At 39.9% G+C, this 16,497-nt stretch overlaps 1 protein-coding gene across 1 annotated transcript in view; it reads right to left on the bottom strand.

Annotated features, from left to right (window-relative positions):
• Window positions 1-312: 312 nt before the first annotated feature.
• The window catches only part of LOC6611398 (carbohydrate sulfotransferase 4), a 32,562-nt gene continuing 16,377 nt past the window's right edge, over window positions 313-16,497 (bottom strand). Inside the window, exons 2-4 of the mRNA XM_032713990.1 lie at window positions 1,691-1,873; window positions 1,432-1,633; window positions 313-1,361 (exon numbers count right to left, since the gene is read on the bottom strand). Of these exons, the coding sequence (XP_032569881.1) occupies window positions 1,230-1,361; window positions 1,432-1,633; window positions 1,691-1,873 (517 nt within the window). The 3' untranslated portion in view covers window positions 313-1,229. The remainder of the gene's footprint in view (window positions 1,362-1,431; window positions 1,634-1,690; window positions 1,874-16,497) is intronic.

The following is a 16,497-nucleotide window of genomic DNA, read 5'->3' as shown; positions in this document are numbered from 1 at the left end:
AAAATCATTCTGTAGAATAAGCATTAAAGTATAAGTTTATGACACGAACTCCAGATGGCGCCCTTGCTGTTTTTACACAGACAACATACAACTTTTTTTACATGTATTCTACATGTTTTCTGATTCCTAAAACTATGCTCCTATTTCGCCGTATATCCTGATGCTTAAATCCTTCTGGACTCCTTGCAACGGCTATCTAGTCGAGTTGATCCACAGATTCAGCCACATTTTAGAAAAACAAGAAATTATTATTTTTATAATTCATTGTTTATTCAGTTGGTATCTTGCTTAATAAGTGTAATTATGCAAATATTGCTGGATTCTTTTGTTTATTAAACATCCATTTACTCTTTAACGTACTATTGATGAACTGGGCTTTGTTTCGGAAAAAGAAAACGAACATAACTCATTTATATAATAAGGACATAAAGTATAGTACAATTTAATTACAATTACAACTAAATAACCATACAAATAATTTATGCCTAAAGAAACTTATGAGTAGGAATTGAGTGCCCATTGCTCTTCTTAATACATTTTTATAATTTTCATTTTCTTTAGAAAATCTGTGTCTAAATTGATACTAGGGTAATTTAATTGTTTTTCCAATTTTATAATATTGCACAGTTTTTGGTTTGCCAAACATTGTTGTATAATTGCATCTCGATTAATTTCAAACGTTGTGTTTTATTAATATCTCTGTGATACGTTTTGGTTGTTATATGCTAAATCACTGGATTTCATTGTTAAGCCGAATTACAAAAGTTGTTTGCCTAAATAATTTACATCAAAAAGCCAAGTAAACATTCCACTATACGCAGCCCTATTTAGACTAAGTTTTCAGTTATTGTTTGCTTAAGTTCTAGGCCTAAATCTAAATCTGATATTCGACTGGTTTTCGTACCGCTTTACTCTCTACACAAAAATTCGCCAATTACTAAAATTATGCATTTCATATTGTATATTCAGTTTACATATATTATGAACTATTGCTCAGTTAAGTGTGTCTGCGTGTGTAGCAAAAATGTGCCCGCCATGAATGAGTTTTCACAATGCACAATGCACCCAGTTGCTCCATCCAATCGCTCTATATCTCGCTGCCTGCTTACGTTCTTTTCATATTTCTTTTTGCTCGCTCAACACGACGATATCACAACAAAATGTACCAAGTAGAAGAATTAGTTATCCATATCAGTTATCGTAAACGATCGGCCAGCACTAGGAGCGCTTCACGTGAACGGTGGCGGCATCACAATCGGATCGAAGGTCTGCTGGGTGGTGGAGAAGTTGTTGAAGTTCTCGATGCGGCGATAGCCCCACAAGTCCATCGCTTCAGTGCAGACATCCTGGATTTGCTTGATCTAAAATGGGATAGTACGATTATAAGTTAACTAAACTCTAAATAAAAGAATCTTATAATGAATACGCTACCTCTTCCGGCTTGAGATCCTGCATCCAATGGAATGGTGCTGATCTGGAATCTCGATATGTGGAACTGACACCTCCAATATTGACCTTGGTGTGCGTGTCCAGAAACTCCTCCACTGCAGGATCAAATGGCAAGCCATAGAACTGCAAGATATCCTGGGTCATCTCACTGGGGCTCAAGGATAGGTCCTCATAACGAACAGTCCTGGAAGACAAAGAAATTGTTATATTCAAAATTTGAACATGAAATGTGATAACTTACCTAAAACGAGACGGATATTTTAGCAACAGCACCTCCGCTGTCTTGTAGTCATCCCGCAGATCCTGGCACACCAGTCGTGGATCTTCGCAGTCCTCGTTGCCTCCGCACCACACTCGATGTCGCCGCGACTGCATCGTACCTCGTGGATCCCGCACCAGCAGCACGATCCGCACGCTGGAGAGACTGCGGGTGGGAGGTGAAACTTGTTAGAATACTCAAACCGAGATTATCATATGAATGTCTATATATGTACATATAATATATATGTGATGAATGATATGTAATTGCTGGCGTAATAGTTGAGCGCCGAGCCGTGAAGTTCATTTTGGCACAACAATGGGAGGGAGGGAACCAGCCTGGAATTGGCTTTCAATTAAAGCGGTTTAAAACTTCTATAATGAAGCATTATAGTTAGAATTTTCATGGAGCACGGCACGAGTTGGTTTCGGTCTGAACTCCATGGCAATCCATCGAACAACTGAAAATTGTTTTTAATTACGACACTTAAATGTAGCCCTGTTTCGGCTCCACTCCCATCCTCGCAGCTCAGCACTCATTGCGAATGCTAATTTATTTTACGAAAATGTTTTGCCAAAGCGGAAACAACAAAAAGTTGATAAAATGGCATAAGCGGAAACTGTGTTTTCGGTGTCAATAGGGGGCGATTGGGAAATTAAAGGGAAACTCAAATCGATACACACCGTAGCAGCAGCAGGCAATGAAAAACCAGTTTCCCTCTTTTTTGAAGAAATTTGTAATTGGAAGCAAATTTTGCACATCTTTCCCATTGCAAACCAGCTCAAAAACATTCGCGGCCTAATTAGCTCTCAGTTCTTTGTAGTAAAAACCTAATGCCATATAAGCGCATCATCAACATCGGAGATATAACCACATGCTGGGGCATCACCATGGAGCTTCAACACCCACTTAACCACAATGCTAATGAGTTTGTGGCGAACTGAGACAATGTAAACATCCAAAGCTGCAACTGCATGCAAATTGTGGCATATATATGTATGAATGTATGTGCATACAGCCTATTTATAGGTTTAAATGTCGTCAGCACAAAGTGCGATAAATAGAAATGAATCCCCAAAGTTATATACCACATAAATCGCATTGGATTGTTTCAAAACAGAAAATTAAATTTGAGTTCTAGTCGATAAATAAGTCGTATATGTATGTTTTGGTACGTAAATTTAAGTACCAGTTTCTGTCGAACAAATTAAATTGAATTTCCAACAGCTGCCGTTGTTGTAAAGTTTTCGAGAGGGAATGCATGAAATAATAGCAGAAACAATAACAAATATTGGTCGTTTGGGCAGAGCTTTACTGTATCTCCTCCATCTGCGAAAAGGGTTCACTGTGCTTGGCTGCCGGCAACCGCAACAGCTGCAAAAATATCAATAACGAAAACTTTTCCAAAGCCAAAAACCGAAAAAGACAATGGAAATTGTATTCGGATTGTAAAAAATCCAAAACATTAAATTTATTCAAAAAAACGAGGAAAATCAATTGAACGTGATATATGCTGAATTCATTTAAATGGTGAAAAAACCAACCCAATTGTTTAAAGATAAAGGGCTTGAACCGAATTAGTTCAAACTTTGAAGTTAAATATGAATTGATAAATTCGCAGATATGCAAACTCAAATATTTCTTTTATTTAAAATGCTTCTATATATAGAAACCCTTGCACTTCGTAGAAATAGTTCGTAATCAGTTTCAATGTTTATTTTATAAAATATGCGTTTTCCGAGATCGCTAACCAAGTCTTTTGTAACCTTTTAAGTTGAATAATTTATGATAAAGTGCACTTATGTTTGGACCCAAAAATAAAAACACAATACAAAACTGTTGAAGGCCGACATGAATTTCACTTTCGTTTTGGCTGAGTAATTCGAGATGTTTTCTTTTCGTTTGTATTATTGTGTAATTGTGAAAAAAAGAGCCACTTGTGGCTATAAATATGCATAATGTTTTTGCATAAACCAAAATCGTTGATCCAAATGGCCTGTCGAGGAATTCTCAAGTGTGCTTTCAAAAGTTTTTGACATTGGAGGCAACCGAGAAAGTGCGTAGAGTATATTTTATATATTACATTTGAATAAACTATAAATTTTGACTGAAAAATAATTCCGTATATTTTATGGTTTTTCGGCTCAGCTGTTAATTGGATATGTCGACTCTTGGGATTTCTACTAAATGCTCTGGTGTCCGTTTTTTATGGAATTTTTCAGCACTTGCTGGCCATAACTCAAGTTGGCCGAATGGCTTGCAGGCATTAAATGCTTGTTAAATGCATTTAGCCCTGAAAAAAATTGTTTCTGAAACACATAAAATAATTGGAAAAACAGCATTGCGGACATATTAATTTTGGATGGCAGAAGCCACCTCGATTCGCATGCCATTCGTCGCCACTTTGACCCACTGACTCTGGCTTTTGGCAACTCATTGGCCTCCAAAACAAAAAGCTTCTAAGCATCTCCACCACTTCTGACTCACTGCCTTAGACTTTTTAGTGACTTTATACTTTGTGTTTTTATTTCAATCGGACTGCGGCAGCTGTGCGGCATTCTGACACACTTTCAACGATCAAAAGCCGAAAAATTTGCAAAAGAAATATACGCAAAATTATACGGGAGAGGAGCAATCAATACACGGACAATCCAATAGAAATGGACACAAAAATGAGCTGCTATGTGGCACACATGATGGATAGATTCGTTCACAGTTAGTTGCTCTTTTGTTGACCAATTCGGGGTCACACTGGGCCGAGGAGAACCTCGAGCGATTAACCAATATAATGGGCACGGGCACCACACGACCATAGGCCAGCATATTACCGATTCGATCGAACCGATACACAACTATTTACATAACTTTTACCGGGAAGCGGCGAACAAAAGTAAGAGTCGCTCACGTGTTGCTCGAGGCCTTGAACCCCAAAATGCCGGCCAGGTGAACTTTTCGCAACAACTTGCACCATTAGTCAGGCGGCGGCGACACAGATTTCCATATATTAATAGACCCATGCCGATGTGCTCCCCAGTGGCTTGCTGGCTGGCTGACCCACAAAGCGATTGGGCCACAGCTCTGGCAAACCGGGAAACCACATCGTAGATACAATGTCCCACTACTGGCATGGCCAAGTACCATTCGGATGGCTTGGCATTCGGGTTGGGTTCTCATGCGTGTGCAGATGTCTCGCCTTATAAACTCATAAACTCATTCATAGTCGCACTAAGTACTGGGTAATTATTTTCCGAGGTTCGCCAGCTTAGGCCTGACATAAGCTGATAATGTTGATTAATGGCAACTGGGAAAGTCAAATGCTGGGAGAGCGGAAAATGGGAAAGGCTTTCCACTGCAATGGACTTGGAGTTATTGCAGCGATCGAGTTGAAAAGATCTATGAAAGAAAAGGCCAACAGCTTTAGCTTTCCCTTGGCCTTTTTCACCAGAATCTACGCAATAAAACCAACAACTTTAACAATTAGGCCGTTTTAACTTCTTTTGCTGCTGCCTTTATAAAAGTAGTAATTTTTTATTTTTCAAGCGAAGAGTGCTTTCAGGAATTTGTTTACATTTATGTATGCTTGCCATTGCGGTACGCTGGTCTGAATTTTCCGCCCTGGCCACTTCGCTAGCGCTGAAAAATTATTACGCATACGCTCCGTTGGCCAAAAGGCCTGTAAATATATGCTGGCGTTTGTGTGTGTGTGCTCGCTTGTCTGAGTGTTTATTTATAAAAATATGCATAATTGTCGCGTGCGGGTTAAAAAACTGTCGAGAACGAAACGAAAAAAGGGAAACGGCGCAGAGAAAAAAAAAAAGAAATTACTATGGCAAAAAAAAAATATTTAAATAAAATCAAAATACAAAAAAAGAGAGCACTTGAGTATATTAAGCTCTCAGGGATAAATTAAGACTGTCCAAATATTTAATTATTGAAACTCATAGCAATAGTTCAAGAGATTCTTAAACAAATTATGGTGACAAGGCAAAAGTAAAATATAGAAGCAGACAAGACTACGCGCGTAATTTGATTATATTTTGGATTTAAGAACCACAATAATCCCCAAAACAAATAAGAATCCCTACAACAGTAAGCTAAGCCACATAAATACTCCAATGCCCGACATTAGTGCCCCAAAAATAAAGTGAAATATAGAGCGGCAATGCCACAACAGCGGAAGCAACAAGAGGCAAAACAAAAATAGCGCTACTGACTATGACGTTTTTAGGGAAAAAACGCGAATAAGAAGTGGAGTAAATTTATCGATTTAACAATTGCCCAACAATCGCAAAACAGCAGTCACATGAAGGAGCGAGCTAGAACTCCCAACCAACCCCATCGTACTTGGCCCATTTATCAGAGCCAGCTAGTAATTTTAGTTTATGCCCAGTCGAAAATATGCAAAAATAGTGCCCCCAGTGCCGCAAAATTCTTGTGTTGCAACCGAGAACACAAACAGAAAACTGGGAAAAAGTCGGAAAAACATGCAAAGCGCTAAAAACGATGACTTCGTATGCAGTCAGCTCGGAAAATGCGTTCCATTGAAAAGGGGGGAAAAGCTAGAAAATAAACTAAACTGATTTTAGAATGCAAGTGCATGGCTTTTCACCCGCCCCCTTCCTTTTGGAATGTAATAATTTAAATAATAGATGCCATCAGAGAACGGAAAGCAACTTTCAACAGGCAATTAGGTCATGTTGACGCTACTTAACCTCGTAAAATGCATTATTTTAATGTATAACTGGAGATTTAGCAGGGTTTTAATTGGGGTCAAGGGGTGTCCATTTTCGGCCACAGAAAAGTTGGGCAACCAAAGAGCTGAAAACTTGGGTAAGTAGCTTGGGAAAGAAAGTGATACTATCATAAATTGAAAGTTTCTAGATAAGTTTAGGGGAGTTTGGTATCTTATATTAGATTTAACGATTATTATTTGCCATTAAACGCTTCTATAGCGCCACATAAATCAACTCAGTGCTTATTGTGGCTTAATTGGCCATTAGATACCAATTCCATTGCTGCAATATGCCGTATTTTCATCAATGTCATGTCATTACAGATAATGTAACAGTTTAACCATAGAAATCAGACCTTGAACTTGACTTACACCAACTAAAGACCCAACTACTATCCATCGCTCTACATGACTTCCAAACAAAGTTCGAAATTGCGTGACTAACGAGTCAAATCAAACGAATCCCAAGGATAATGCGCTCTGCGATCCGCAACTGGGTCAAAACCCAGCCAATGGGCCACCCAAAATGCGAAATGAAATCATGGCGAAGTACTAGCAATAAAACAAAAAAACAAAAAAAACGCTCAAATTGTTCCGGCAAATGCAAACAACAGCAAATGTCAATCAAAGTCAACTGGGATGCGGCCAAGTAGAGTGGCAAAAGAGAAAGGCACAGAGTAGCAGTTGACAGCAAAGAAACGGGGTTGTGAGCTGGGAGTTTGGAGCTGGGAGTCGGGAGTTGGAAGTCAGGAGGTTGCCAGAAGAGAATCGAATTAGAGGAGGCCAAGTGGGCGGTCTGAGGCGTAACAGGGGAACATTTTAACTATCTGCTGTTCGCATTGGTTTTCCGTTTGGTGAGTCCTTCGCCTCAGAAACTGACATAGTTGAAAGAGGCTAGGTGCAAAAGCCTCTTGGAAACTTCATTAATAACAAACTAAGGGACGGCTTTTGTGCATTTGCCATGGATATATGCACGTTCGTACCGAACCTATCCACACATATGACAGGAAGTTGTCTGAAGGTCTCGGCAAACAAACCGCTAAAACTATGGAGTTACTAGCAGTGAATAGGGACGAAATGAGGCACAGTGTCAAAAGAAAACGTTGTGCCCGTGCGATTCATAAAATTTTAACGACTATGTAGACTGTTTGCGTTGTGACGAAATTAGTAGCGGCCAGAATCATATAGTAGTAGTTGGTTTGCATCTTCTACTGTGGCATTATACACTTTTTGACGAAGTTATGATTTTTCGACCAAAAAAACAGTATTTTGCCCAAAACAATCGATTTTATGGGCCAAATCAAGGGTACCTTCCTGGACTCGTAATCACTTTTCCAATCGATTGGCATTTACGCCTGACAAGTTTAATTTTTGTCAATTTTTTGCAAATTTTAATGATGATCGATTGATATTTAATAAGGATCATTACTTGGGATCATTAGCTATGCAAACCAGTATATTTTTTAGATAACCTTGTTATGGTTATAAATTAGTTATAGTAGTACTATTGTTTGGCAAAATATCAGTATTTTGACCATAACAATCGATTTTATGGGCCAAATCAGGAGTGTTGTACCTCCATGGACTCGTAATCACATTTCCAATCGATTGCCATTCACGCCTGACAAGTTTAATTTTGGTCAATTTTTTGCAAAATTTAAAATTTTTGCAAAAAATTAAATTTTAAAAATCGACCAAAATTTGATAAGGATCATAACTTGGGATCATTAGCTACGCAAAACATAATTTTTTGTATGTGTGTGAAGCTTTTTGACCATGTTATGGTAATAAATTTGTTATAGTAGTACTATTGTTTGGCCAAATATCAGTATTTTGACCATAATAATCGATTTTATGGTCCAAATCAGGAGCGTTGTACCTCCTTGGACTCGTAATCACATTTCCAATCGATTGGCAGTCACGTATGAAAAGTTTAATTTTTGTCAATTTTTTGCAAATTTTAATGATGTAACCCCTTATAAAAAATGAAAATTTTTGCAAAAAATTAAATTTTAAAAATCGAACAAAATTTGATAAGGATTATTACTTGGGATCATAAGATATGTATACCAGTTATTTATTTAGGTTTCTGCAACTTTTTTGCTTAATAAAAACGTTATTTTGGGCAAAATCTATAATATTGTACATCTTGACAGATTCCCATAACAATATATCAAAATCGAGAACAAGATATTATAAGATCAGGACCTAAAATACACTTATAAACAAAACTTTTAAATTTTTTTTAAATTTATTAATCATATCAATGCTAAATGCTTTGTATAAATATTTTAAGCCTTGGGCTTAGAAATGTCTTTTTGGACACTGTGCAACTGAGTATGCTCAAGCTTCCATTGTTTTTCAGCTGACTGAAGTATGAAATTTATTGCGTTCGTGCATTTGACATGAAGCCTTGGGGCTATGCCTTTGATAGGCAACCACAGAAATCCATATAACCATGTAAGCTCCTGATGGTGATGGTGATGATGATGGTGGTGGTAGAGTTGGCTGGAGAAGTTGGTTGGGGAAAGGAAACATACGAGGCGATATGTTTGATATGTTAAATGACAATAGAAAGCCCAAAATAGAAAGGACATGTGGCTTTAATAACATTCTCTAATTACTCATTGATCAGCCACAGTATGCCTGTCAGTAATTTAGTCGATTATCAATCTAATTACCCGAAACTTGTGCAATTACAGCAACAATTCTTTACAAATTCCAAATGCATACACAACGAACGTCCTTTAACGTGATTTCGACCACCCTCTTGCAGTTGATTGACTTCTGATCTAATTGAATTTCGCACGCCTGGGAACTGCTCCTGGGCAAAGTAAAATCAATGGGGAACACTAAAATCTTGATTGGAATTTATGTGAGTCACTAGAAACTTTTAATTAAAATGGGGCGCACGGACAAAAAGATTGAAACCTAAGTGAAATGAAATGAAGTGAAATGATTTATGCATCGCAATCGGTTAGGCAGACCTTTAAGATTTTAAAAGGTATAGGCAACACATTTAAACCCTTTTACAGCATTGAACTAAGTTTTATTAGAGGACTTCATGCAACGTATTTTTCACACACTTTTCCAGCCAGTAAGTTGCTTTGCAAGCTTGATATTTTAAGAAACAAATACTTGTGTGTTCACTTTGATTTGTTGTTTTCTTGTTCGTTGGGAATCTGGCAAAATATTCGCTTGCGTACAAGTGAAGCTTGAGTTTCAATTAACTAGAAACCGCTTGCATCTTTTTTATTGCTTTCTTGAAAAGTTCCACAACGTCTCCTTGGCAACTTCCTCTGCCCTGGTTTAGAATGCATATACCCAGGGGCACTTGCGCCCTCAGTTTCCAATGAAAACAGAGTGGAACTCTTGAATAATATGAATAGAGCATTGCCGCCCCCATAAAACCTCCTCTATCCAAGATCTATTGACTTTGCACTACCTCTTAACGACGTCATCTGAAGTGAACGCTGTGGCGCGTTGAGCGTTGAGCTACTTAATGACTTATCGCCGTCATTATGCCTCGCTGACTGTGCGATTCAAAGTGACTTTTGGGCTGCAACTAAAGCCAAGAAAGCGTAAAGTGAAAGAAGCTCGAGTGGCTACGAGATGCCAGCCAAGTGCGGCCATGTTGCCAAGTTACTAAGCCAAGCGACTCATATTCGGCGGAGGTGATTCCGCTGAAAGAAAAAGAGTTCGAAGTGGGGCCGGCGGATGGGGCACATCGGGCAGCTTATTCCAGAACTACACGTCACCCACATAAATTCAGTTTCCTTTCACTTCGCCCACGGCCTGAATGATATTAAGTTTAAGCAGCAGAGTGCTTCAACAGCAGGGATAATATTATGAAAAGAGTCGAAACACGAATGCACTAACACTAGCTCGAGAAGAGTCCTCGTTATCCTTTATGTCTATGTGGTATGCAGACCTAATCCAAAATGTATTTATAGTCTTTAGAATAGAATAAAAGAATTTATACCAAATAAGCTGCTTGCTTTCTGCACTTATAGAATATCCTTTGAACCTGGCACTTATTTAAATTAAGACATACAGGACATGCATAATTTATGGGGCTTAAGCATTCATTGCCCCCTAGGTTTCTTTGTGCAGATTCATTGGACACGTGGTGGTCACCTGGCAGACAGTAAAGTGTTCAATGCATACGGAAACATCACAGGATCCGACCTACCACAAGGGAATTCCAGTGACAACATCTACACGGACATGCTCTCAACTGGGTGAGTGTCTTTTTTTTCAGCTGGACTTCAATTGCCGCCCCTCCTGATTGTCATGTAAATGTACATTTTTTCCCTCTCATGACTCTTAAATAAATTGCTCCACTTGCGACCAGGAAGTGGTGGAGCTCCAGATGGGCGTGGCTGTGGCAGGGCTTTACAACTCCGAACATTTTGACACTTAATTTCATTGCAGTTACAATTTTTCCACCCATTTTCCCTTATCTGTGGCCTGTATATGGTTATTGTTGGCCAACTTGTTACGCCCTCATTAAGCTATAGTCCTCCCTGATTTTCTAATGAACTTTTTCAGTAAATTGCAGTACTCTACAGTTTTTCCTATTATTTAAAGTACTTGAGATGGCATAACAAATGAAAATGTATCCAACAGATAAGAGGTATCTTAGCATCGTTTACGTATCTGTACTAAGTACTTACGTAAATGTTGATTGCTTGGTCAAATAGTATTTTATATTATCTTGAGATAGTTTCTATGTCTTCACACTGTTTTCATACCTGCAAGTAGAGAAGAGACAGAAAGCAAAGTTAATACAGTCAGATTCAATTCCGGAGATTTTAAGAAAAGGGCAATTACAAGTTGCACACAAAGGCGCCGCCCACGGAAACGAATTAAGGCAATCATAAATAAGCGAACCAAGGTCTGGCTGAAATTTTCCCAAAATCAATGCCGAGCACGTTTGGCCAAGTTGCCAGCTCCGCAGTACCCAGTGCCCAGCTCCAGATTTCAGATTCCACTGCCCACACAGAGACACCCATCTGCATCTGGTGCAAAACCAGAGTTTTCAAGAGGAGAAGGTAACTACGTTCGGTGGACAGGGAGGCGACGGGAGCTGCAGCTCCACGCTTGTTTATGGAGCACGAAAGGGTAACCCGTGTGGACGCCGCCATTATTCGGAGCAAGCGAGAGCGATAAATTGCAGCAGATCTGTGACAAATAGCCCCGACCACGTGAAAGGCGAAAAAGCGAGGGAAAACTGCAACACGAGCGGAGGAAAACCGGGAAACTGCAAGCGAGGAATGCAACTGCAGTTGCCTTCGGGAAATAAAAACCAAGTTCTTAAAGGTATTATTAATATAAAAAACTATACGCATTTAAGTTGAAACTATCAAGGGAAAAGTTTAAAATACTGATAGCACTAAGATCTTTCCCGACAAAATTAAGTTAACTAAATTATTATAATATCATATGATCTTAAACTCGTAATAATAGTATACAACTAAATAATGCAACCAATCTGAAAATGATAGAATCATCATCTTGAAAATGCAACAGCCTGGATCAAATCTTCACATAATAAAATCAATTTGGAGTGCACCAAAGAAGAGGAAAATTCTTGCACTGAGTGGAAAGAGTTGAGACTATTTTCGCGTTTATTACGACCAGCGAAATGTGCGCAAATTACATGGATTCGCGAGCATAGGCGCAGTCATGGTGCGAACGTTTTGCAGCTAAAGATACAGATGCACAGATACAAAACGTACACGCCGACTGCAATTGTCTGCGGGGAAATAAGAGGGCGGCGGTGGGGTCGGCACACGGGTGGGCGGGGCTGTGCGGCTGGGAAGCGTGGCTAACAATACAACGGAGATGGCGAGGAGAAGAATGCGAGTGCAGCATCCACGGCGACGCGGCACAAAAGGTACCACGTAGAAAATTGCACAAGAATAGAACTAATTTAAACAACTTGCAGATATGCGAACCAAGGTTGCTACGCCCCGTTCAACCCCCCTCACCCCTCTGAAAAGGTAATAGAAATTATACAATAAAATGTGCACCAGCCCCCCCGTCGTAATATCAATACGGCAGATACATGTTTGTCTGTCGACTCCTTTCAATTGCATTGTGCTCATGTTTGACGCGATAGATTGTATCTGATAGATACTCTTGCCTGCAGTCAGTCCGCCCAGTTGATTGACGTAGGCGATGAGATAGAACTTTCAGATCGATTGAACTGAGGAATTTTTACGTCGAAAGAAACCCAAAAACTCTTTCGAAAACACCACTATGTGTAAACATTAAGATAATTGCATTCTCCTGTGTGCCGTGGAACAATATTGACCGTCTTATTGGAAGACAGAAACTACAGATACATGAAGATGAGCAGGTAAAAAAGCTACAAGGTTGCAATAACAGCTGGCTGCTCTTAAATAACTGCTGGCCATAAAAAATAGCCGCATTCGTTTAATTTCATTTCCTGGAATCGAATTGGCCCAGGGAAACCGAAAAATGAAACTTTTAATCCGTTCTTTCTGCCTCGTTATTCATGCATGCAAATCCTTGACTTTGTGCCTTAATTAAACAACACGGAGCCATCGGAACGACCACTTGGTGACACATCCCGTCGCAGCTGCCACGCCCAGCTGCTCACAGCCACCTTGGTGGCATATGCAAACAAATTACCCACGAAACGGGAAAAGTAAAAGTGAGCTGCGTATCTTTTTATGCGACCACAGTGGCACAGTAACACCTGACCTCCCGAACCACCTAACTGGCTTTGGTCCGAATGCGTTGACACACTGGGCTTAAGAAGCATTATGTTGCTTCCTGGAGGAGAGAAGAGGAGAATCGTCTCTGTTCGGATTGTCACGTTGGGCGCCAACCTCAAGGTTAAGTGGCAAAAAGCCGCAACAGCAAACAAGGCCAGCGAGATAAACCGAGACGAGAAATATATTTATACCTACAGATACACACACACGGCAGGTATCTGTTTATCGCACAGATGCCACTTATTTGTTGAAACGAACGAGATTAAAAATTGCCACGAAATGCTAATTTTTATAATGCGGCTCAAGTGATTTGGCAATGACCTATTCTTTTGCGGTGAAGGCATATTTTAATATATTTTTATAAATATTATATATATTCTTATTAAATTTTATATTCTACGCGGAAGGAAGTGAGCTGTTCAACTTTCATACCAACACAACTCGAAGGAAGTTTTCTTTCTGCGAAGGAAACTAAAGCTATAAAAATATGAAATATACGTTATATTTTACAACTTATATTAACCTCCAAGCAAAAAGGAGGCACCGCATCTAATAAATTTGGAATTTCTGCCACATCCGCAATAATCGACATAATCCACAGGCAAAACTGACACAAGAAGATAGCTGCATCCACATGCCGGCTCACCTTATTTTTTAATTGCCATGAGTTATCAAGAACCCTTTCACAAAACGCCACACGATCCCAAGTGATCCGACAGCCACTGCCACATCCCTGACCATGCAACCCAAGATTGTTCTAGATTTTTCCTCAATTACCGAGCGCTTTTCCGCTGCCGCTTTTCACGCTGCGTCTGCCGGCCGGCAGTTTCCATGATTTGTGGCCGGGCTCGCTTTTAATTATTGCGATTATTGTGGCAGCAATTTACAGTTGGCGAATGCTAGTGCCACTGCCACTGCCACCGCCGAGTGTTGCACAAATAATTTAGAGCGGAATGAATTGTCTGGAGAGCGGCGGCCAGAAATTGCAACCTGATAATTATAATGAGCCAATAATGACGTCCACTGGCGATGGAGTTGAGCAACGGACCCAGTGACATGACAACCTTGTTCTCCGCTATCCATTGAAACCAGCGATGTGGCTGAAATTCGATACGGGAAGTGAATGAGAAGCTCCACTCACTCGACGATCTATAACAATTAAACGAGGGCAGTTGGTGTCTTCAGGCTGTTGGAATACGATATCGATTATCTCACCTAATGAGCATATAGATCTAGTTCATTTATAAGGAATTTCTTTGTAGTCAATTTGTTTAGAATTTAAATTGTATCTTCCGTCAGTCAGTCAGGCACTTGAGCGGAACATATCGGAGAAAATTGCAACACGGACTTTTGGATAATAGAATTCGCGCTCTGTGTGTCCGTTGTTTGTTTCAAAGCGGAAACAACAGCAGCATGTTGGCCAAAAACAAATTAAATGAAACGTTGTTAAGGTAAGACAAAAACGTGGCTAGAAAGAGCAATTCCCATTGAAAAATTGATGTTTTTGCACTTCTGCTGTCGACAACCCATCTAAGTAAACTTTAAACTTTTACAAAGACAAACTAATTATATTTTTAAAACGAATAGCATGGTATTTGAAAGAGTTGTTTTTCTAATGAAATATAATGAAATATAATGAAATATAGCTGGGAAAAGAGGAAAAACTCGAAATCTTAAGACAAGAGACCCCCTCTGGCCTTTCTTTCTTTCCAGCAATTGCTGCAGTGGCAAAGACTTTGGCCTGCAACAAAAGGACGTGACTTGGGGCAACGCGGGGTCGCAGTGGGATGGGGGGCAGACTCTCTGAATTTGGGGAAAAGGAGCTGACTAGTGGGGAGTGGCGAGGTGGTGGGAGGCGGTGGGGCCTACGCCACTAACACGTACTAACGAGCGACGCCTGACAGCTCGCAGAGAGCGTCATCGTCCCGCTCGACGATGCTTAAAACTTAGTTTGAGGCAACAAAGACAGGAGGGGGGAGGGGTGGTGTTGGTTGGAGTTTCGGGGGAAATTTTGGTACTGCGTCATTATGCAATGCCATGTGGAAGGCTTATATAATGAGTGCGGTATGGGGGCATATGAAAAATAGTTACAGTTGGGGAGCCCCCACTTGTCAGAGGTTGTCAGCAGAAGATTACTGGGCGGAATGAGTGAGAGAAATAAGACGTTTACGACGTGCCCCACCAAATGAAACCTCTCACTGACCCATTTACTGCACAGTTCCCCCCCAGTATTCCAAGTATTTATGCACTTCGCTAGCTACAATGTGCTGGCCAGATAAACAAGCAACCAATAACCGCAGCTGGACGCAGAGCTCAACAAATGAATTTTGTGTAAATAAATATGGGCTGTGGTGGGTTCTTAGGAAAAGCCCATAAAAAACGCTATCTGCTAATAAGGAAGATAATAAATATAGCAAAGTTGAAGGAATTCACTTGACCTTGGCAATCTTGGAACAATTTTAGAGATATTTAGAGCAATACTGAACTAACATAACAAGCTATATAACAAGGTATTTCAACTAAGTAATCACTGAAATGAATTCATTAAACCTTTTATATAAATGAAAATATACTACTTTCTTTTAATTTACTGACAATATGCAAAAGACTCATTAACAATGTATAAAAATCCATCGTGTTTCTCTGACAATGAAAGCCTTTTAAAAAGTTTTGTTAACACGAAATCAAATTCGACTATACGTTTAAGCTAATAACCAGTATAGTTTTCATGCCATAGATACATAGATACTCACTGGTGATTTCAACTTTCAACTACATCAGAAATATATTTACACTTTGCAGATAAAAGCCAAGAGCAACCTGGACTGAATTAATTCACGAACGAGCTGGGCGGTAACTCAGTTGGCCGTGAGAAAAGGACCTCTGACCTTGGGGTCACACGTGCGATCGACAGATGTACCCGGCGTACGCACATATGCCAACTTATGGTTATGGAAATTAGTTGTTGGAGAGTAGGCACCGCACTCCCCCAGGCCCCAAATCGTTCTGCTTTGCGTGTTGCCAAAAAAAAAGAAGGGAAAGAAAATGGAGCGAGTGGAAATGTGGAAAACAGAAGCACAAGCGGAATGAAATATGTATGTGGTGGAGTTTGTGGCTGGCATGGAATTTAGGCAGTTCAAGTGGGTAACGGGTAACGCAAATGAAGGTCCTTGCTGGCCGCACTCACACAATGCCGTGCGAAAGGAAACGCGGAAAAATGGATGGAAAAACGGAAAAGCTAAGCCTCGAGAACGTGTGGCGAAGGCAAGACACCGAACTTTTTTTTTTTTTGGAAAGCAGCCAAGGAAACG

Source organism: Drosophila sechellia, chromosome 2L (genome assembly GCF_004382195.2).
Source record: "Drosophila sechellia strain sech25 chromosome 2L, ASM438219v1, whole genome shotgun sequence".
Classification (NCBI taxonomy): Eukaryota; Metazoa; Arthropoda; class Insecta; order Diptera; family Drosophilidae; genus Drosophila; species Drosophila sechellia.
Note: the sequence above shows the minus strand (reverse complement) of the source record. Positions and strands in the feature narration are given on the sequence as shown.